The sequence below is a fragment of the Marmota monax genome, unplaced genomic scaffold (genome assembly GCF_021218885.2).
Source record: "Marmota monax isolate L192 unplaced genomic scaffold, Marmota_monax_Labrador192_F-V1.1 WCK01_AAM20220418_F8-fsc00124, whole genome shotgun sequence".
NCBI lineage: Eukaryota > Metazoa > Chordata > Mammalia > Rodentia > Sciuridae > Marmota > Marmota monax.
Window position 1 is genome coordinate 1,947,248 of NW_026692505.1, and position 23,481 is coordinate 1,970,728.

At 38.9% G+C, this 23,481-nt stretch overlaps 1 protein-coding gene and 1 pseudogene across 1 annotated transcript in view; one reads left to right on the top strand and one right to left on the bottom strand.

Moving 5' to 3' along the window:
* Positions 1 to 23,481, top strand: part of Kdm4c (lysine demethylase 4C) — a 406,229-nt gene that overhangs the window by 343,988 nt on the left and 38,760 nt on the right. The window contains exon 18 of the mRNA XM_058579703.1: positions 18,638 to 18,808. Coding sequence (XP_058435686.1) covers positions 18,638 to 18,808 — 171 coding nt within the window. The remainder of the gene's footprint in view (positions 1 to 18,637; positions 18,809 to 23,481) is intronic.
* LOC124093422 (NF-kappa-B inhibitor-interacting Ras-like protein 2) lies at positions 20,932 to 21,510 on the bottom strand (annotated as a pseudogene).

Consider the following 23,481-nt stretch of genomic DNA (forward strand, 5'->3'; position numbering starts at 1 on the left):
GCACAATTTTTTTTTGATATGCTTTTGTATTCAATTCGCCAGGATTTTATTGAGAATTTTTGCATCCAATTTCATTAGAGATATTGGTCTGTAGTTTTCTTTCTTTGAAGTGTCTTTGTCTGGTTTCGGGATCAGGGTGATGTTGGCGTCATAGAATGAATTTGGAAGAACTCCTTCTTTTTCTGTTTCTTGAAATAACTTGAAAAGTATTGGTATTAATTCTTCTTTGAAGGTTTTGTAGAACTCCGCTGTATACCCATCCGGTCCAGGGGTTTTTTTGGTTGGTAGTCTTTTGATGGCTTCTTCTATTTTTTCTTTTGTTATTGGTCTTTTTAAATTGTGTGTGTCTTCCTGACTCAATCTGGGTAGATCGTATGACTTAAGAAATTTATCGATATCTTCATTATCTTCTATTTTATTGGAATATAGGGTTTCAAATTACTTTCTAATTATCTTCTGTATTTCTGTAGTGTCTGTTGTGATATTGCCTTTTTCATCCCGTATGTTAGTAATTTGAGTTCTCCCTCTTCTTCTCTTCATTAGCATGGCTAAGGGCCTGTCGATCTTATTTATTTTTTCAAAGAACCAACTTTTAGTTTTTTCAATTTTTTCAATTTTTTTTTTTGTTTCAATTTCATTGATTTCTGCTCTAATTTTAATTATTTCTTGTCTTCTACTACATTTGCTGTTGTTTTGCTCTTTTCTAGGTTTTTTGAGGTGTAGTGTGAGTTCATTTATTTGTTGTTTTTTTTCTTTTTTTGAGGAAAGAACTCCAAGAAATGAATTTCCCTCTTAAAACTGCTTTCATTGTGTCCCATAGATTCCAGTATGTTGTGTCTGTATTGTCATTTGTCTCTAAGAATTTTTTTTATCTCCTCCTTTATGTCTTCTGTAACCCATTGATCATTCAGTAACATATTGTTCATTTTCCATGTGATGTAGGATTTTTCCTTCCTTCTTTTATCATTGATTTCCAGTTTCATTCCATTATGATCAGATATGGTGCATGGTATTATCTCCACACCTTTATATTTACTGAGAGTCGCCCTATGGCATAATATATGGTCTATCTTTGAGTAGGATCCATGTGCTGCTGAGAAGAACGTGTATCCACTTGATGATGTTTGATATTTTCTATATATGTCGGTTAAGTCTAGGTTATTGATTGCGTTATTGAGTTTTATAGTTTCTTTGTTCAGCTTTTGTCTAGAGGATCTGTCCAATGGTGAGAGCGGTGTGTTGAAGTCCCCCATAATTATTGTTCTGTGGTCTATTTGACTCTTGAACTTGAGGAGAGTTTGTTTTATGAACGTTGCAGCACCATTGTTTCGTGCATACAAATTGATAATTGTTATGTCTTGATGGTGGATGGTTCCTTTTAATAGTATATAGTGTCCTTCTTTATCCCTTTTGATTAACTTAGGTTTGAAGTTGATTTATTCAATATGAGTATGGCCACTCCTGCTTGCTTCCGAGGGCCATGTGAGTGGTATGATTTTTCCCAACCTTTCACCTTCAGCCTATTTATGTCTTTTCCTGTCATATGAGTCTCCTGAAGGCAGCATATTGTTGGATTTGGTTTTTTAATCTAGGTTACCAGCCTATGTCTCTTGATTGGTGAATTTAAGCCATTAACATTTAAGGTTACAATTGAAATATGGTTTGTACTTCCAGTCATGTTTATTTATTTATTTATTTTAGTTTGGCTAGTTTTCCCTCTTTGGTTATTTTTCTCCCCCTTTACTGAGATACCTCCCACTGTTAGTTTTTGGCACTATTTTTCAATTCCTCTTCTTGTAGTATTTTGCTCAAAATGCTTTGAAGTGCTGGTTTTCTGGCTGCGAGTTCTTTTAGCTTTTGTTTATCGTGAAAGATTTTAATTTCATTGTCAAATCTGAAGCTTAGTTTTGCTGGATACAGTATTCTTGGTTGGAATCCATTATTTTTCAGCATTTGAAATACGTTGTTCCAGAATCTTCTTGCTTTTAAAGTCTGTGATGAAAAATCAGTTGTTAACTTAATTGGTTTACCCCTGAATGTAATCTGCCTCCTTTGTCTCGTAGCTTTTAATAATCTCTCCTTGTTCTGTTTGTTAGCTATCTTCATTATTATATGTCTTGGAGTTGGTCTATTATGGTTTTGGATGTTTGGGGTCCTGTAGGCTTCCAGGATTTGGCAAAACATTCCATCTTTCATCTCTGGGAAGTTTTCTAGGATTATTTCATTTAATAAGTTGTCCATTCCTTTGGTTTGATCCTCTTCTATCCCAATGACTTGAGAGATATGGCATCTCATAAAAATTTGAGAATTTTGTTTTTTTATGAGATCCCATATCTCCTGGATAGATTGCTCGTGAGATTTAAGCATCTTTTCTGTGTTGACTATATTCTTTTCAAGTTGATAAACTTTGTCTTCATTATCTGATGTTCTGCCTTCTACTTGATCTAGTCTATTTGTAATATTCTCGTTAGAGTTTTTAATCTGGTTTATGGTTTCTTGCATTTCTAGGATTACTTTTTGGTTTGTTTTTTAAATCTCTATCTCCTGGTAAAGCTCGTTCTTTGCAGTTTGAATTTGTTTGTTTAGTTCGTTTTCAAAATATACTTTCAATGCTTGGACTTGCTGTCTCATGTCTTCTCTAATATTCCGTTCCATCTGAGTTAGGTATGCCTTGATTTCTTTCCCTGTCCATGTTTCTGATGCTTCTAGGTCCTCCTGTAGATTTAAGTTGTCCTGCATTGTTTGTAGTCCTTTTTTCCCTTGTTTTTTCCTGTTGTTCACGTTACTTTCCAGCTCTGTTTGACTGCTTTGTAACTGCTTTCTCCTATACATTTGTTTTGGCTTTGTATATCTCTGTTGTCTCTCCTTTGTGGTGGGAGATTATGTCTAGAAATGTTGGGCTTTATTGTACTTTAAAGCTGATTCATTCAGTTCATAAAAGGCTTCCAGGTTCTGTATGCATATAGTGATTTGTTGTTTGTTCTTAGGACTATATGTTTAGGTTAGGTGCTATGATGGTACGAGGGTTAGTATGTCTTGGCTACTTTAGAAGATTGCTCTACTGAAGGTGGATACTAACAGGCAATTGTATCATGGTGTTGGTAGTAGCTAGGTATTTAGGAGCCCTATAGACAGCCTCGAGACATTCACCTATTTGCATTTAGACAATTACACGTAATGGAAGACGTAATGCTTGGGATGAAAGTTGGGGGGTAGGGGAATGAAGTTGCTCTTCAAAAGAAAGAAGGAGAGAGAGATAGATTAGAGGAGAATGAAAAGAACAATAAAACTTGAAATGGGAAAGAAAGAAAGAGGAAAAGGGGAGAAAGGAACAGAGAGAGAAGAAGAAAAAAAATATTGAAGTCTTAGAGATCCATTTTCTTCTATTCCAGTAGGCGGAGCTGTGCCCTCCAAGCGGAGCTTCTGCTCTCTACCTGCCCATAGCAATCCCTGTATGGCGTCTCCTGGGAGAGTCTCAGACTTGTCAGTCCAGAGCCGTTTCACTTCTCCGGCCCTTACCCCCCTTCCTCCTGTCAGCCAGCCAGCCAAGTCCTGTTCACCAGAAGCGGTTCCCCAGAGATCTAGTTACACTTGCAGCCCCACCGCGTGTCCCATTTAAGCCCCAGTGCTGTGGTAAACTGGTGGCTAAGACCTTGGGAGTCACCGCTGGTGATATGGGGGGTTGGGGGTCAGGGATCCCCTCTGCTTCCCTACAGACACGGCCCCTGAGAGGTCCATGAAGTTTCCTGGCTGCTTGTATCTGGATGGGAAAGGAGTCACACACCTGTTAAAGTGGATTCTGCTGGGAAGGAATAAGGAATTCCGTTGGCCGAACTCCCATGATGTCACCTCTCTGCTATGGCGGGCCCCAGGCTCCTTGCTGGAGTATCCGAAGGGAGGGGTGGGACTGGTCCGTCCCCGGTTGGCTTCAGTTCCCAGCTCGCTATTTCATGAAGGCTTGGCTAAAGACTTCTTCCTGCCAAGCTGCTTCTTGGAGGCTAGCGGGACCCAGTCACGTTTGTTGCTGGCGGACGGGCCGGCAGCTGCACCGCGGAGCGCAGACTGTGGCTGGCGGATCTGGACCTCTGCGTCTCCTGGCAGGGATTCGCTCGTGTGAGGCAATCTGTCGCTTCAAAAAATCCTAGTAGCTCCCAGCCAGTCTCTCTTCAGTGGAATTTTGCTAGGAGATTCTCCGTTGGTAGAATCTAAGCGTTATCTATGCGTCTTTATGACCCCATCACTGGGGGGATATTGAAAACGCTGCCTCTCTGCCCGCCGCCATGTTGGATCTCCGAAAATAGAGATTTTTTTAAAATGTTGCCAACAGTATTAAATATATCCCATTACAAATTTTTAAGTCTTCAGCACCCCTCAATTTGCTTTCTTACTGCATTTTCATTAGCAATTTACTTGGGAAGGACCAAGTTGGTGAACATAAAGCCATTTTCCACTATACTTTCTGTGAGTAGAGCAGTACTTCAGGAGATCTTTAGTAAATTCCCATGTTCTGGGCTTATTTCCCCTTGGTAATTCCATTTTTTTCTCTCTTTCTTATCCCAGTGCAGGGAGAGCCTTAAGCTAACCCACCTTCTGCTGAGCCTGCCAATTAATCATAGGACCTGGTGTGGGATGTAGAGGGAAAGTTTCATGGACACCAGCCCACTCCTTACAACAACCTCTCAGCCTCTAGCCAGAGGGTCTTCTGTCTCTGTTGAGCCACACTTAGCCTACCCTCTGACCTCCCCATGTCTAGATCTCTATCAAAATCTGATCATTTGGTAACGGTCTTCGTACCAGTCCCACTTCTGGCAGCAGTTGCAGTGGTTGCAGTCCCACTTTCGAAGCTAAATCAAGTATTTCAAGAGATTTTTAAATTTGTGGGAAGAGACAGTAGGTGTTTCCATTGCAGTTTTTAATACTAATCAGCTGAGGATACAGAAGGTAATCAGAATGGAGAGACTGTGCAGAATAGAGCAGAGGCTGAATATCTTTTTTAAAAAATCTTTATAGTTGTCAATGGACCTTTATTTTATTTATTGATACATGGTGCTGAGAATTGAATCTAGTGCTGCACACATGCTAGGCAAGTGCTCTGCCACTGAGCCACAACCCCAGCCCTGAATATCTCAATATGGCTTTTGTTCTGCTCACTATTCCTTCATAGAACTATCCATTGCAACACAGTCTACACTGGTTTGATCATTACTTTGATTCAAATGAAAACCATATTTTGTACCATACAGTTGCTTTTCTTTTTTTTTTTAATTTCATTGCTGGCAGTTGAACCTAGGACCTTGGGCATGGTAGGCACATGCTTCACTGCTAAACTACAATCCCAGCCCTCCAGTTACTATTTTTTTTTTTTTGCAGGGGGCCGGGGGGGGGTGAGGTGTGGGGTGGGGTGTGGTGTGGATACTGGGGATTGAACTTGGGGCACTCTACCACTGAGTCACATCCCCAGCCCTTTTTTTTTTTTTTGTATTTTATTAAGAGACAGGGTCTCACTGAGTTGTTTAGCAACTTGCTTTTGCTGAGACTGGCTTTGAACTTGTCATCCTCATGCTTCAGCCTCCTGAGCTACTGGGATTACAGTCTCCAGTTTCTCTTTTTGGGGGGCATGTTTTGGGTACCAGTGATTGAACTCAGGGGCACTTGACCACTGAGCCACATTCCTAGCCCTGTTTTGTGTTGTTGTGCTGAGGATGGCTTTGAATTCACAGACCTCCTTTCTCAGCTGGTATTACTCCAGTTACTCTTTATGGGTAGTTTCTATCTCCATTCAATAGAAGATTTTACTCTTAACAAAAGGCTTTTTCATTTTAGGATCAGCAAGCCCGCATCCTCCTTATTTGGGGGCAGAAATCGGGGTCATTTCCTAGGTCACTGAGAACAATGTCTCTTTAGAGTACATCCTTTTCCCAGGCTCTGATTTCTTATCCTTTAATCTGGTTAGATTAAAGAACATAACTTCAGGTGTACTTCCCAAAAACATCCAACTGAACTTAAAAAACTTGTTAATACATGTTATTTGAGACACCTTATTTGATTTGCAAATAGACAATGCTTGTTTGCCTAAAATCCCAGAGAAGCCCCTGTGATAACTTGAAGCCTTTGGGGCTGAGGCATACACTATTTTTCAGTTTTTTAATATTTTTAATTGTGTTAACAAGCAACCTTGGTAAAACCTTAGTTATTAGGAGATATCTTGTTCATGAACCTCCACTATCAGAAACACAACTTAATAAACCAGAATTAAACAGTAAAGAACCAAAGGAAGATGGTATGTGCCTTTTATCATAAAGGTACTTTCTAGGTCTTAACTCAGGGCCTTGTTAATGTTTTTGTAGGTGAGATTCAAATGTGTGAATTAATTTAGCATATTTGAAATTTTAAAAACTGGGAGATTAGAGCTTCATATCAGCAAGAAGTAAAGGATAGCATGTAAGTTAGCTTGACTGAGATCAACAATTAATAGTTTGATGGGAAGTGAAAGTCCTCAACCCCTACCTTGAATCACTTTAGAGAGTGGACCATATCAGGGACTGTAATGGTGCAGAGCAGTTGGTCCTATTTGTAGTTTTGGTGTAGCAGATTTCCTGGGAAGCAGCAACTAAGGCAGATAGTTTATCAGGGAGTACCTTTGGGATCATCACTTGAGGTATGGAATGAAAAGTAGAAGAAGGGCAAAGGAAGTAAGCTTGGGCAAAGGGAGAAGTTGAGGTGCAGTGAGATGTCAACAGATACTTCAGGGGGTCCCAGAAGTAGCTGTAAAGCTGAGATGGCCCTTGAAGGGTAGGTAGAATTTATGGGTCTGTAACAACACATTGAGGACACAGGCTACCCCTGGAAAAAGGTATGAACTTCTGTGAGTTATCTCTCTCTCAGCCAAGGACAATTCCCAGAAAGGACTGATGCTGAGGACATCACCAAATAGCACACTCAGAATCTGGAATAGGAATCTTCTAATCCTGAAGAGGGAACTCAGGTTCAAAATACCCCAGCATAATCTAATAAGGGAAACGAGATTTTAGAATGATTTTGGAAAGATCACTATAAAAATGGTTGAACACTAGACTCTTTATACAAATGAAAAATAATCATTTTGTTAAACATTTGATAAGGTCTTATTAGATTTAAATCTCAGAAATCTGGGAAGTCAACTCACAGGGCCATAACTACTGATAATTCTGGATAGTTGAATTGTCATTGCACCACAAAGGATCAAGACTTGTTAGCATTTTGTGATAGGGGTATGGTCAGAATAATCTTGGCTTCAGGCACTCTTGTGTTCAGATTCCTGCTCAACCTTTTTATTGTGTACCCCTGTAAATCAATGCTGAGGCCTCATTGAGAGAATTATCCAGACCTCCAAGTTCTGATATTATACTGATGTGAGTTCAGTTGATATATATGAAATTACTTTTTAAAAAATCTTTTTATTGGGGCATAATAATTGTACAAAATAATGTGTTTCCTTGTGGCATATCTGTACGTGCATATAATGTGATCAGTTTTACTCCCCAATGTCTTCCCAATCCCCTTCCTGTATCCTAATGGTCTTCATTCTGGTTTATGAGAGAAAACATTCAATGTTTGTCTTTCTGTGTCTGCCATATTTCACTTAACATAGTACTTTCCAGGTCCATTTTCATGCAAATTACATGATTTTATTTTTCTTTATAGCTGAATAAAACTCCATTGTGTATATGTTCCAAATTTTCTTTATCTAGTCCTCTTTTGATGGATACCTTGGCTGATTCTATTACCTGGCTATTGTGAATTGTGCTGCAATGAACATGAGTATGCATGTATCATTAAAGTATGCTGACCTCGGTTGTATGGTGATTCTACTTTTAGTTTTTTGATGATCCTCCATACTGATCTATCCCACTGATAGTGTATAAGAGTTCCTTTTCTCCCCTCATCATTGCCAGAATTTTTTTGTATTCTTGATGATTGCCATTCTGACTGGAGCTAGATGGAATCTCAATGTAGTTTTGATTTGCATTTTCTCTGATGGCTAAAGATGTTGAACATTTTTGTTTTCATGTACTTGTTGGCCATTTATACTTTGAAAAGTATCTGTTTAGTTCATTTGCCCAGTTATTGGATGGGTTATTGTTTGTTTTTTGTGTTGAGGTTTTTAGGTTCTTTGTATATTCTGGATATTAATCTTTTGTTAGAATAGTACCTGACTACTTTCTCCCATTCTGGAGGCTTTCTCCTCACACTGTTGTGTCTTGCTATGCAGAACCTTATTAGAAAGTGCTGGTTTTCCAGGTTAAAATTGAATGAACAACAGGAATTCAACTTTATTCAATGTGAAAAACGTTTCAGAGAAGATGGGTCTGCTGCCATAATTTTCTTTAAATTCAGATTTCTGGAAGGAAACGTTTTTTTATGGTCTGGCTCATGGTGCTAAACATCTAGTTTGGGAGACAACTTGGAAAATTTTCCTATAGCAGAACTATTTTGCTTTATTCTGGAAATTCATGAGTTTTATCATATTCAAAAACTTTCACCTGCTCGAAAATGTATAAGGGTACATGGAGAAATTAGTAAAAATTGATAAAAGTTTTAAAAATTAATTGAAATAACAGAAACAAAAACCTCAAGATAATCATAGTGTATAAGCATTTTTCATCAATAAAATTTTCATACGCTAGAATAAACACTTGTTAAATAGTTGTGCTTTTATATTTCAGAAAGAAAATTAAGAACCATTAACTTGCATGGCACGGTGATGCACACCTGTAATCCCAGCGGCTTGGGGGCCGAGGCACGAGGATCTCAAGTTCAGTGCTAGCCTCCGCAAAAGCAAGGTGCTAAGCAACTCAGTGAGACCCTGTCTCTAAATAAAATATAAAATAGGGCTGGGGATGTATCTTAGTGGCTGAGTGCTCCTGAGTTCAATCCCCAGTAACCCCCCTACCCCCCCCCCCAAGGGAAAAAAATGAAGACCATTAACTTGATTATTTTTGTAACAAAATAGAACTTTTATAAGTTTTCATCTCATTCAAAATGTTATTTTAGTTCTCTATGGAATAATATGGCTTAATAGGACAGAATATTTGCCTGAACTTTTTTTTTCCTGGTCTTTTAAAATTCCATATTAACCTAAGCTGGGAGGGGTGGGGAATTTCAAGGAAAAAAAAAAAGCTTCTTGGCCCAGGTTTGGTTTTTAATCATCAAAATAGACTCATCAGAATCATCAGGAGAAAACTGTCCGTGTTGCTTTCTGTACTTGGTTCTGTTATTTGTACCATGAAGTAGTCAGCAGACAGAATTCTCCTGTAAGGGCCAACTGCATTAGGAAATGTGTACATGGGGCACTTGATACTTAGTCACTTTCATGGGCCAACTTAAAGTCACTTCATCTTGTACATCTTTTAGCATAGGTAAGGATGTTTTCATGTAAAGCACTTAGTTTTTCACAGAATTAATATGTCTCAGCCTTGAAAATTTTAAATCTTCTCAGCAATTTGTACTCTTATATTTTTTTTAATAATTAAGGCATGCAGTATCATCTGATAGCTTGTTAAGAAAATTAAGTAGTGACACTAGTCCCATATTTTAACTTTGGTTTTAGAGTTTAGCACCATGGATACAGTAGTGTGAGCAGACACATGACAGAAAAGGGCACTTAACATTCCCACATTTGTAAAGCACAAGAGGTGGAGTTTTCAGTTCCTTCATGTTGAAACAGTAATTAGATGATATAGTTATAATTAAATCCATAGATACTGACAAAATATAATGAAAGTATAAGTTTTAAGACTATTAACTGCAAGCAATAGGAAAGGCAATTAAATAATATAACTTCAAAAAAATTATATTAAAAGGGTATTCTCTAAGTCTGTACTGTCATCCAGCATGATACATAAATCTCTGGATTAATTCAAAGTGTCTCATGAAGCCTCTTGTGCAGAAGACAGTGAAGCCTAGGGAAGTCCCAATGTTATTGTCTTGCTCTTCCTTGGAATATTGGGACCATCTCAGTGAATAATGTGGCACATTTCTCACATAGAAATCAGTACTTCCTCCCTTTCCAGGTAAAATGGGCAGTTTCCTGATATTCCTTATCTGAAGTCTACTTGTTTCCATCGTGACGTATCATGTATCCTCTCATCTTGTCCCATGCTGGGTATAGAGGGTCAGTGAAGTTTTAAAGCAGCAGGAAACAGAAATTTCTCTAACTTTTTTCAATAAAATATCATTTAATTTTTCTCTTAGCCATTGCAGGGTTGATCTGATGCTCAGAAGCCTTTATTTGGGGCAGGAGGCAGAGAGAAGTAAAACCCTCTGCTTCATGAATTATTTCCCTCATGAGTTACTTCCCATTTTGTTTGTCCTTCCTTGATTCCCAGGTAGGTCTATGGTTTAGTATGTCTCCTTTTACTCTGTATGTTTCTCAGGAATTTAAAGAAGTATAAAATTTTCAAACCCATATATTCAACAATGTTTTATTTATACCTTAAAGTCTGCTCTCAATTTTCACCTTTATTACCTATTTGGAACAGAGTGGTGTTTTTATTGGGTGCTGAAAAAATAGCTTAATTGAGGTTATAAGGACCACAGAGATGAACCCTGTGCAATAGAGTCCACAGGCATGAGACTGGGAAGGACCAGTTTACTGCTGTAAGACCTGTCAGTTCTTTGCCTTTTTTTCATGCCCCACACACCTGTCAGCACAGTGCTGGAGACATAGATTGACTTAGCATGAGACAGACTGCCAGATGCATATGAGTTTGCATGGTTAATAATGGTCTTTAAAGATTGGATTTTTTTGATTAACATGACAGATAGGCAAAATCCATGCTTCTCCTGTGATAGTTCTGGTGGAAGTGAAAGCTTTCAGCTACTTTTCCTTTTCCTGTTCCTTTCTCTGTTTCTCCTGAAATCCAGTAAAACTTAGAAGTTTATGTGTGTCTGTGTCTGTCAAGCATTGTATCTTTGAAGTACAATTGCTTTTTCCCCCAACTTTGTTGCTCAAGTGACCTTGTTGGGTACAGTATATAAATTTAGATAAGTTTGTTTTGTTTTGCCAACAGGGATTGAACCCTTTACCACTGAGCCACACCCCCACCCCTGCTTTTTAAATATTTTGAGACAGGGCCTTGCAAAGTTGCTGAGACTGGCTTTGAACTTGTGATCCCTACTATTTTAGCCTCTCAACCCCCCCTGGGATTATTGATATGTGCCATCATGCCCAGCTAGATAAGGGTTTTTAATGTAATAGAAATAGCTAACATTTGTATATATTGTCTTTTATAGTGTACTCTGCATGTTCATATACAGTACATTATTACATATTCCTCACAGTAATTTGTGTGGTAGATATTATTTTATAGGCAGGAAGAGAACATGTAGGATTCCTCTGTCCCTTGCTTCTCTGTTGAAAATATCCCATCTGATGTCATTTAAATTATATCATCTTATTGTTGAATAAGTACTTCTCATTTTATTTCCTCCAAATTGTAAATGCTCCAACTTCTTCCCTCCCCTCAATTCCTCCTAGTATATTAGGTCCTTTGCATTTCCATATAAATGTTAGATTGAGCTAGGTAATTTCTATGTACATACACATAAATCTTTCTGTAAATGATTGGAATTGTGTGAAAACTATAATTATCCCCAAATTTTAGCAGAGAATTTGAAACCTGAAGAACTCCTGAAAGGAAAGAGCCCATGAGTTTCTGCAGGCTGACCTTCATAGGCTAGTACCTGAGGCTCACATATTTTCTAGCATCTAAGGAAATCAGATAGGACTCTGGGAGAAGCTCACATCAGATTTTGGCTTAGCACTGGGTCCCTACCAGCCCTACCAATCTAATGTGAACTCCCATCTTCACTCTTTGTGAAGTAAGTTGCTTGCCATTCAGAATAGGTAGCAAGTAGTGCCTTTCTGTTGACAGGGTTTGGCAGTACTTCAGTGGAATCAGTATTCAGCTACATCTGAAGATGGTTCTCCCTTCCCAGTCCTGTTCACTGACCATGCAGGATTATCGCCTCCATGGTGAGCTCATGATTCTGATGGAAAAGAACTTAGATATTTGGGTTTTTTCTCCTTAATATGTAATACATCATACTTCTACAGATATTAAAGTGAATAAAACCTTAAATCTTTTGGGAAACTTACCACCATTTCCCATCATATTATATGTTTGTAGTTAAAAACTCATGAGAAATAAAAGTACATATGAACAAACATACATACAGAAAATTAAATACTTCTGACATTTTTATGAGTCTGCATTTGTGCAGTAAGAGCAATTATTTCTTCATGAAGCCCTATGGTCTTAGGTTTTTCTGAGTAGAGGATTTTTATCTAACTCTTAACTTTACAAAAAAAGCTTTAAGTATAACAGGGAAATTTCAGATGAGTGACTTCAGCTGCATAAGTTAGGTGAAAGAGTAGTTTGTACTAATTTATTTATTTCAATCTTTGTGGGAGATATGACAAGATAATACCTTGAAAAAAATATAATAATACTTCACAGGTTAATAATTCTTAGAAATTATAAATAACAAAGTTGAGAAGGGGAAAGGTCTATTACATAAAGTGGAAGCATGCTCTTTTAGCCTGTTCATTGTCATAAGTGATTTAGTTTGTTTTCTTCACCTTTTCAGATTTGCTGGCTCCATGAATGTCTCTGTATATTACTCTATTTGGATTTATACCTTTATGACGGTAATATAGATGCAGAACCCAGTGAGGGATTTTCCCAAAGGGATTTCTTTGCCCAGTACTCATCTCCCCTAAGATATTGGATTACTCTCCTTCAAGGTGAACTTAAGTTAGCCTTGCCAGGTCTGATAAGAGAATGCCCATTCTGGAATCTTCCCTCATTCTACTGCAGAGCTTTTTCCCTCTGAGATCTTGCTTTGGAGGTAACTTCTCTCTGTTCTCTGTCAAAAACCAATAGGATGAAATGTTTGAGAATGTAGTGTATATATGGTCCACCCTTCATATTGAAATTAAGATTTCTATGTCAGGTATGGTCACTAAAAATTACACATTTTTGCCTCCATAACTTACCCCTTCATGAGGTGTCTTCATTAAGTTCCATTGTGCCCTTTTATTGACTCAGTATACAAATACCATTATATAGGTAGCAATGTTGTTATTTTTACCAAGCTGTTGTTGAAAGATTGCTATGTATAGTATATTTTCTCCTCAGGATTCCTTTTTTCTATGTATCTGTGTGTATGTGTGTCTCTGTGTGTGTTTAACAAAGCATTACAAAACAAGTGGCTTTTACCAATGATAACTATTTACTCATGATTTATAGGTCATTAGTTTGGGCTGTGCTCTGCTGTATGGTTCTCTGTCCATACTGCGCTGCTTCATGGACTATGGTCAGCTGCAGAATGGCTTACCTGATCTTGGCTGAGTTCTCACATGTGTCCAGAGATAGCTGTGGTCAATGTAATTTCTCACCTGCCTACAAGATAATTTGTGTTTGTTCGTAGAGAGAAAGCAGAAATGTACAAAATCTCTTGAACAAAGAGTTTAGTTTAAATTGCTACCCTACTGCAGTTTTCTTTTGGCCAAAGCAAGCTAAGCCATAATCTAATACAGGTTCAAAAGATGGAAAATAGATTTCATCCCATGGTGGGAGGAACTAACTGCAAAGTCACATTGCAAAGATGTGGAAATAGGGAGGAGGGAAAACTTGTAAAGTTTTCACTGTGTGTGTGTGTGTGTGTGTGTGTGTATACATATGAAAACTAAGAGCATACATAATTATACATTCTGCATTTTAATCACCAGATATGTTGCATATCCAAGTTGATAATGCAACCTTGTGCATATATTGAGGAAGTTAAATAACTTTGTATGTGTGAAGTATCTCATCAGATATCAGGAACAGAAGAGGTATTTAGTCAATGGAAGTTACAAAAGGAAGAAGAAGGAAATGTAACTTTTTTAGGCAACTGTGCAAATTCCAGTAGTCCTCCTTCATGGTTGACTTTATTTCTCCTTTGATAGCCTCCAACATTCATTCTCCTGGTTGATGATACTCAGCTCTCATGTCACAGAAGAGCAACACCCCAAACTGCCTCTCACTGGCTCTCAGGTCTTGGGAAAGTCACTTGATTGCCCCATTATATCTTCCATTCAAAATAGCAACTACTTCATAGCATTACTAGAAGGATTTAAGTAGCTATTATATATGACATATGAAAACTCTGGATGTATCATTTCCCAGGAACTCATTATGCCTTTATGGAATTTTTGTAGCATTTTCTTAACATTTTCTTCATATTCCTAGCATCCCTAACTGGCTCTAGCATTTTTTAAGTGAAGTTTTTTTGTTGTTGTTGATGTTTTTCTCAAGCTACTGTTTGTTCATTTCTGCTTATCCCATGTTAAAGAAAATTTGACTTTCACAACCTTAGCCTGCACAGTGATCCTCAATATAACACTGCCATTCCATTAATCTGATGGATCCCCTTGCATAGCGTCTGTCTTCTCTGATCAGAAATGACATTCTTAACATCAATAGCTTTTAGGCTTTTCTGACAGGAAATATTTTTGAGGATGTATATAATCAGTTATGAGATATGCTTGTCAATAAAATTTTCCTGCAAAAATAAATCAGAAATACTATCAAAATAGCATTAAGAAAGAATCCATTTTCCTTAGTACACTCCATGAAATGGTCATGCTTGAAGCTTATGAGAATTTTTATTTAGGTGAAGTTTATATATTTAATTTGTGTGCTGGCCATCTTTCTAGCCAGCCAATCTGAATAAATTTCATGATCTAAACAGGAAGAAAATGGTTGTGATCTGGAGTTAGCCTTTTCCTTATAAAGTTTGTCTCACCCTTCTTTTCCCTTGACTGACATCTTCCGCTTCTCAGACTCTATGAATTTCATCACAGACCTTTTTTCCTCCCTTTCCCTATTTATATACATGCTCAAGCCAAGAAAGAGGAATATTTTCCTAAAACTCTTCTCTGTCTTTGCCTTTTCTAGAAAGTGAATAACTGCAGTCTTTTCTCTTCCAGTTTGAAAATGCTTCTGTCGTGATATGTATTTCACTCATACATTCCCTCCATCACTCATTCATGTACCCATTGTTCATCTGGTAGCAGCAGTATAATAGACACTGTGCTGGATGTGCTGGTCAGAAGACAAGGTCTGATCCTCACCTGTGGATTTTATCTTGTTGTAAGAGGGACAGTAAATGGAAGGGTACTATGACCAGGGTCTTAGGAGAGTTGTCAACAAAGGCTTCCTTTCTAGGTAGTATGGCCATGTACCCAAGTTGGACAAGAGCCACAGGCTTTTGGAGTAGATGTGGTAAAGAGCCAGGGGGCTGGGGGGCTGGGGATGCGGCTCAAATGTTAGTGCACTCACCTAGCATGCGTGGGGCACTGGGTTAGATTCTCAGCACCACATGAAATGAAATAAAGATATTGTGTCCACCTAAAAAAATAAATAAATACTTAAAAAAAAAGAGCAGGGGCTGGGATTGTTCCATCAGAATTGACTTGGGGCTGGATGGAGCCTTGTCATTGTGAAGTCAAGGTGCAGCACATACATGCCAGTTATTGCAGTACAGTAGGAAGAGTAGATTATTACTCCAGGGTTAAAAATAATACTTCAGATATGTTCTGCATTGAATTGAGGTATTTTATGTAGTTTATCCTGTTTTTTAAAGCAGAATTTTGATGTAAGTATCAATAGTCAAGTAACATCCCTAAGATCCATCAACTAGTAAGAATTAAGAATTTAGAATTCAAATCCAAACCACATTATCTTGTTTTGATTAAGCATTTCAGTTTTAATAAAATATGCACAGAAGAGCTAATATCATAGTAACATATAGTCATTTAATTTTGTAGCTTTGGTAGAGAGGGTAACATCTGCAAAAATGTTCTACCAAGGTGAAGCCCTGATTGGCCCTAATACAAGTCACTGAGGGCTTCTGGGTGTGTGGCCACACAGGTTGTAAATGTGGCCTCCGAGAATTAGTTATAACCTGTACAACCTTAAGCAGCTGTCATGGACCCAATTTGGGGGTTATATAACTCTGTAGACTTTGCCTCCACTTTTATTAATTGTTATATCTGTGTAATTCTCTTACTTGAAAAGTTAGATGCATTTAAAGGGAATGGGCAGGGAAATGAAGTAGGAAACTGGGTAATTATTTTAGCATGTATGTTATACTGTCATTGAATATTTAAGTAAAAATTTCTACTTCAGGTATAGTGCATTTGAATTACTATTTTTTGCTGCATCGAAATGATTATACACCTCAATTGTGTACAGTGGCACACATCTGTGGTCACAGCTACTTGGGAGGCTATGGTAAGAGGATCATAAGTTCTTGGAAACTTAGCAAACCTTGTCTTAAAATAAAAAGGGTTGGGGAGGTGGGCCAGAGTTGTAGCTCAGTGGTAGAGTGCTTGCCTAGCATATGTGAAGCACTGGGTTTGACTCTCAGCACCATATATAAATAAATAAGTAGATAGATAGATAGATAGATAGATAGATAGATAGATAGATAGATAGATAGATAAATAAAGGTCCATCAACAACTATAAAAAAATGGGGAGTGCTGGGGAGGTAGCTTCAATCACCAGTACTACAAGAAAGAGAGAGAGAGAGAAAGAGAATGTTAAAAAGGGTTAGGGATTTAGCTCAATAGTATAGCACTTGCCTACTGTGTATGAGGCTCTGAGTTCAATCCGCAGTAAATAAATAACTAAAAATAATAAAATGGAATTGATTGTAGCTTTGTGGTTAGAGCACTTTCCTAGCACGTGTGAAACCCTGGGTTCACACACCTAATGGCAGAAAATAATTTCCCAACTAGACCAGCAGTCATAGGGGAATGATTTCAAGGAAGAAAGTGTCCTTGTGGGAAACTAGATGGCTGAACTAATTCTACAAGTAGGAGACCCTTAGGAACATTTTTTTTTTTTTAATTTGGAGTCTGCCCTTTTATCCAAATCATGAGCATCTTTGTCCTCGGTTTTCTTACTCCAGGCCTTCATCTCCTACCCAGACTATTGCAGTGAGCAGCTCCAGTCCCTCTGTGATTCTGGGCACCACAGAATTCCCCTCTGAAATGAACCATGCTCCTGGAATCGCTAATTTTAGGGATGCAGCAAGATGATTCTGGAACAACTTCTCAGGCCAGATAGGAAGGAACTGCTTTAGAAAGATATGTTACAAGAACCAGCTTGAAGGGACTCTCATTGTCTACATCTGGGACAATTTGAGCAAGCACCAAACTAATAAGATGCAGTTGGAATTTTATGCATTTGGGGAGAAGGAACTAATCAGCTCTTACTGATTATGATTGACTGGATGGATAGATGGATGCTGAGTGGGTGAATGTGGGTAGATGAGGGAGACTTCCATTTACAAATGCCAGACTAGTAAATGAGGAGGGAGTGCTGCAGCAAAACAGTTAGCACACACTACCATCATAGTAATAAGTAAATGAGACTCATCTAAGTACATAGATGTATGAGGAACAGGATATTTTCATGGTAATGTGTTCCACAGATTGTTATTAGTGTGAGGAAAAAAATAGTAATTAAGCAGAGAAGTTTGACTGCACTTTGATCAGGATCAAAATTAACATTACCATTGAGTGACCTGTGAACTTGATTTCCAGATGAAATATCCCAAGAAAGACAAATATCACCATCTGTAATCTGAGTCTAATCATGGGGAAACATCAGACAAATACTCAATTGATAAGCAGGGGAAGGAGGAATTATATCTTTCCAAAGTATCACTAGTATAAAAAAACAAAGGACTATGAAAATAGTCCAGGTTAAATGGAGCTAAAGAAATGTAGTAATTGCTTTGCATAATGGTTCATTATGCTATAATCTTTGAGACTTGGGAGGCTGAGGCAAGAGAATTGCAAGTTGGAGGCCAGCCTCAGCAGTTTCAAAAGACCAAGTCTCAAAATCAAAAAGGGATAGAAATATAACTCTGTGGTAAAGCATTCCTGGGTTCAATCTGTGGTACCCTACCCCACCCATGACACACACAAAGAAGAGATATGGCAACTAATGCCATATGTAACTGGACTAGATGTTGTATTTGGAAGTTTGGGTTAGGGAGAGGAATACCACAAGGGTCATTATTGGCTCAGTTGATTGATGGGAGCACTGGTGATAGATACATATTTCCTGAAGTTGATAACTGTACTAGAGCTGTGGTTATGTCAGAGAATATCCTTGTTCTTAGAAAATAAACACCAAGTGTTTAGGTGGTAAGTCCCACAATATAGGTAGCTTACAAATGATAAAAGAGAAACATGCTAGGCATATACATAAAAAACTGGCCCTTATTTCCTGTATATAATAAGCACATACGTGTGCGCACACACAAACACATGAAAGAATATACAAGCAATAAATCAAACGTTAAGATATTAATGATAGTAATAAATAACCAACACTAGATGAGTCTGGGTAAAGGTTCAAATGTGAGTGGTGTTTGTACTATTTAGAGTATTGCATCTTGCTTTAAGTTTGAAATGATTCTCTAATCCTAAATTTTAAAAATCTAAAAAACCTTGGCCAAATCAGTTATTGTTTTCTTAATAAGTGTTTCTTTTATTTGTGTCCTTTCTTTTCTTCCTTCTTTCCATCTCTCAGAAGTCCAAGGCTTGCGAGAAGGCCATCTCTGTGGGTCAGACGGTCATCACGAAGCACCGCAATACACGGTATTATAGCTGCAGGGTGATGGCTGTAACATCACAAACCTTCTACGAGGTCATGTTTGATGATGGCTCCTTTAGCAGAGACACGTTTCCTGAGGACATCGTGGTGAGTAGGCTTCTGTGGTGTCTGCTTCCCAGTGGACCTCATGTAAGCCCATAGAAGCTGAACCTTGAGAAGTTTCCTTGACTTTTTGAGTAGCACATACCCTTAATAGTCGTTGCTTTCATCGTTCTAAATAGAGCCAGGTGAATTTAGATTGATTTCCCCAAATTCTTTTAATTGAAAAGTAGTATTTGATCAGGAAATGCCTCAGTCTGTTTGTGCTGTTACAAGAAAATACACCTGAGACAGGTAATTTGTAAATAGCAGGAATTTATTTCTTACTGTTTTAAAGTCTGGGCAATCACAGTCCTAGATTAAAGGTCTGACATTTTGACCTCCTTGCTATGTCCTTACATAGTTCAAGGCAGAGGACAAACTAGCTATGCTGTGTGGAGCCTCTTTTAAAGGGCCTTAATCTCATTAACTGGGAGCAGCACTCATGGCCTGGTCACTTCTGAAAGGCCCACCTCTATTTTAATACTCTACTCTTACATTGATGACACCTAAATTTTGGAGACATAATCAAACCATAGCAGATTTGAATCTACCTCTATTCTGTTACAAAGTGTCTGCACATCAGAATTCCTTTGTGATATATTTTACTTTATTGCTGAATTGGAGAACATGGCATTTATTTATTTATTTTTGATAATAGCAGTTGTGGTTTTATTGTGTCCAACATACCAATAAATGAACTTTGAGCCTGAGCCTTTAGATGCCTGCTCCTTGCCCAGCCCTAGGCATCTGCCCCTGCTCACTGCTCCCATTCTGTGGAGAAAGGGCGTACTGGAGGTCACCTGGCCGTAGTGTCTCACCTGTTAGGGGTGTACACCAGAAGCACGAAGAGTGCACTGGAAGGTTGGAGGTTTTATGCTCACTTGATAGCACATCTGCATGACTAACCATGCTCCAGAGCCCCAAAGGAAGGCCTGGGGGCTCCTAATCAGCTGCTTAGTGATGTTCCTGATTCTGTTCAGACATCTCAGGTAATAAGGGCTAGAGGAGCACCTTGTCCGGCCTTCACTATGGCAGCAGGCATATAAATATAGGTGATACAAATAGTCCAGCTACTAGATGAAAACATCCAGAGGAAGGAGTAAAATCCAGCCCTGAAGGGCACATGGGTAGATTGGGCATGAGTGGCCACACTGGCAAGTGACAGAGTGGCAAGTGTACTTCCTTCTTCTGGTGGTTGGAGGGAGAGATGTGTCTAGCCTCAAGGCTGGCAGGTATAGCACATTGAAAAGGGAGAAGCAAGGGGGCCAGTCACAGGTGGCTCAAGCCCTTGGCTTTAGAAGGTCATCCAATTGGAAAGGATCTAGATTATCTAAGCAGCTCCTGTCAACTTAGAGATGAGAAAACCAATGCCTAAAGGGGAATGACCTTGCTGGGTCACAGTCAGCTTGTTGCTTGGCCCAGTCATCTCTCCATTCCCTAACCAACGAGACCCATCTGCTTAGGGAAGAGGATGTGAAACAGTTGGGAGCAGGGGAAGAGTTCATATAGAAAATGATACTCCTAGGTGCCTAGCCCCTTCCAGCTAAGAATAGGCTAGGAAAAAGGTCTAGTGAGGGATGGGTCTTCTCCTAATGCTAACACGAGTGAGCACATGTGCGCCACACATACAATACCTGGATACCCATTCTCAAGTTCAGGCTAGTGCCGAGAGAGAGAGAGAGAGAGAGAGAGAGAGAGAGAGAGAGAGAGAGAGAAAGAGAGAGAGTGTGTGTGTGTGAGTGTGTGAGACTGGTAGGAAGCTCAGAAAGTTGGGGCACCTATAATAGAACCCAAATCCTAAATTGGGCACTTTCAGCATGATAGCTCTGCTTCCTGTCCAGGGCAGATATAAGGGATGCTGACCCACAAATCTAGGCAACAGTGGAAAAAATTTGATGTAAGTTTGGAGGTAAGGCAGGGAGAGTATGGGAAGAGGGCACTAATCAAAATTGTCTGCATTTCTCAGAGTTGAAAGAGAAAAGTGGCATTGGCCTAAGAAAACCCAGATGCCTGACCTAGTGGTGTGCTCCCAACTGATGACCAGCAAGGACAGATTGCCTATGTACCCCCCTTGCCCTCAACCCATCCTCTAGAGCTCCAGAAGCTAGAGAGTTGGGAGAGTGAAGAAGGAATGGTAGCTCTTCAGCCATCCAAGGATCCACTGCCTTTGTTCTTGCAGCTGAGGGGGAAGGCATACTTGCTCTGGAGCTGGGTCATCTTGCTGGCCAGGTAGACAAAGGGCTCCAGAAGGGAGTGGTGGTCAGCTACTGTTACCTTCCACAACTCCAACTATTCTGACTTGGCTCAATGCTGAGCCATATCTGGGTCTACACACCGCTGTTCCTGTAAGTCACACATGTTGCCCAGGACCATAGTGGTGACCTCCATCTTATCCTTAGATTTGTCAGTCTCCTTCTTAGCTCCACATGTTGAAAGGACTCTCAGCCATCTGTGCTGTAGACCAGGATGTGGCCATCAGTGCAGGAGAAGCAGGGCTGTGGCAGCTTGGCCCCATTTTGAAGCCCCTGGGTATTATAGGAATGCACCTGCTCCAGCACTTCCCGGTCTATCTCAGTAGGTTTCAGTCATCTCAGAACCCACTACATGATTCCCATACAGGAGCTGTTCTAGGATTGAAGTTTTACCCTCAGATACCTGATCACACATGACACCTTGCAGCTCTTCTCCACCTTGCAGCTCTTCCCCATGCTTAGCTTTCAAACTCCCAGGGCTCCCACAGAATCCTTACCAGGCCCCTCCCAGTGGGCAGAAACCAGAGCAGTTGCACTGCCATAGACTTCCCTCTTCCACCGCTTATTTATTTATTTATTTTTCATATTTTAATAACTTATACATGATAGTAGAATGCATTTATGTACTTTGGTATATCATACATAGGTGGGATATAATTCTCATTTTTCTGATTGTACATGTTGTAGAATCACATTGGTCTTGCAGTCATCTATGTACATAAGGTAATAATATCTGTTTCATTCTACTATCCTTCCTACCCCCATATCCTTCCCTTCCTCTCCCCTCCATTCACTCCCCTCTCTCTAATCTAAGATAACTCTATTATTGCCCCCGCCCTCACCCATCTTATTGTGAATTAGCATCCGCATATCATAGAAAACATTCGGCCTTTGGTTTTTTGGGATTGGCTTATTTCTCTTAGTGCGATTTTTCTCCAACTCCATCCATTTACCAGCAAATGCCATAATTTCATTCTTCTTTAAAGCTGAATAATATTCCATTGAAAATTATATATATATATATATATATATATATATATATACCACATTTTCTTTATCCATCCATCTGTTGAAGGGCACATACTTTAGCTCCACAGCTTAGGTATTGTGAATGGAGCTGCTATAAACATTGATGTGGCTGTGTCACTGTAGTATGCTGGTTTTAAGTCCTTTGGGTATAAACCAAGGAGTGGGATAGCTGGGTCAAATGGTGATTCCATTCCAAGTTTTCTGAGGAATCTCCATACTGCTTTACATAGTGGTTGCAACCAGCAATGTATGAAAACATGGCATTTATTAATCTGACTTGACAATGTATTTAGATTTTTGGATGTTTCAACTGGGAACTAAAATCACCACACAGAAAAAAGACTGGCTTTTCTGGATTTTTTAAACTGTAGCCCTTGTCTGTAGTGTGTGTGTGTGTGTGTGTGTGTGTGTGTGTGTTCCCATCTGTCTGTCTTCTCCTTCCTCTGTCTCCTCAGAGAACATCTTGGGCTCATTTAGAGGAACTAGTGAATATGTCAGGGCTAATGACCACTTTTGTTTCAGACGTGCTTTTCAGTAGTGTTTCACAAAACAAGCACTTTCCACAGAGGGCCTTTTGACACAGAGATCAGTTCCCATAGCAGAGATCAGAGGTGGTCAGTCTGGAGGTGATCCTGTTAGCTCCTCTCCTTGGGGAGCCAATCTGAAGTAATATTTTTGTCACTTCTGCCTTCTCCTGAGTTTCTGTAGATGCTTTGCTTTTTGTTTGTACTTGGAGAGACATTTCTTAATGACTCTTTAATAATAATAATTATGTATTGTTTACAGTTGTAAATTAAGTATAACCTTATGAGATTGCTCATAAATATTTCTAGGATTTTGATGTCTGATGCTGAAGAAACACTAATTTGGTCAGCTATATTCTTTTACCTCTGTAACAAGTATGGAAACAAATGTGACCTGCACATGAGAGGGAGGGCAGTCTACTTTTCTCAGTCTTAACCTTTTTAATGATAAACACTTTATTCTGGGTGTTTCTGGGTAAGTTTACAAAATAATATCTCAAATATCTGTGTACTTTCTGTCACAGTCAAGTTGACGTAAAATTATAAATCATAAATATATTGTCCCACAGCACTGGATTTGTAGATTTCAGATGACTCTGCCATAAGCTCTGACTCTGTGGCAGAGTGTTGTTTTCTTTTCTGTAAAGCAGCCATATTGTGCTAGTCCACCATTAGTAATGCAGTTTATCTTCTGTCTCAGTGTCTTAACGATCAAGGCAGAATAATTATTTCCTGGAAACACTAACTATATTTCACATTCCTCAAAGAAATCTTTTCTTCATTAGAAAATATACCAATGGCATCAGAAACTTGTGGCAAAAAATATTTTCCTCTGTCTGAAAATTCTAATCCATGCAATGTGCTTATCAGGTGT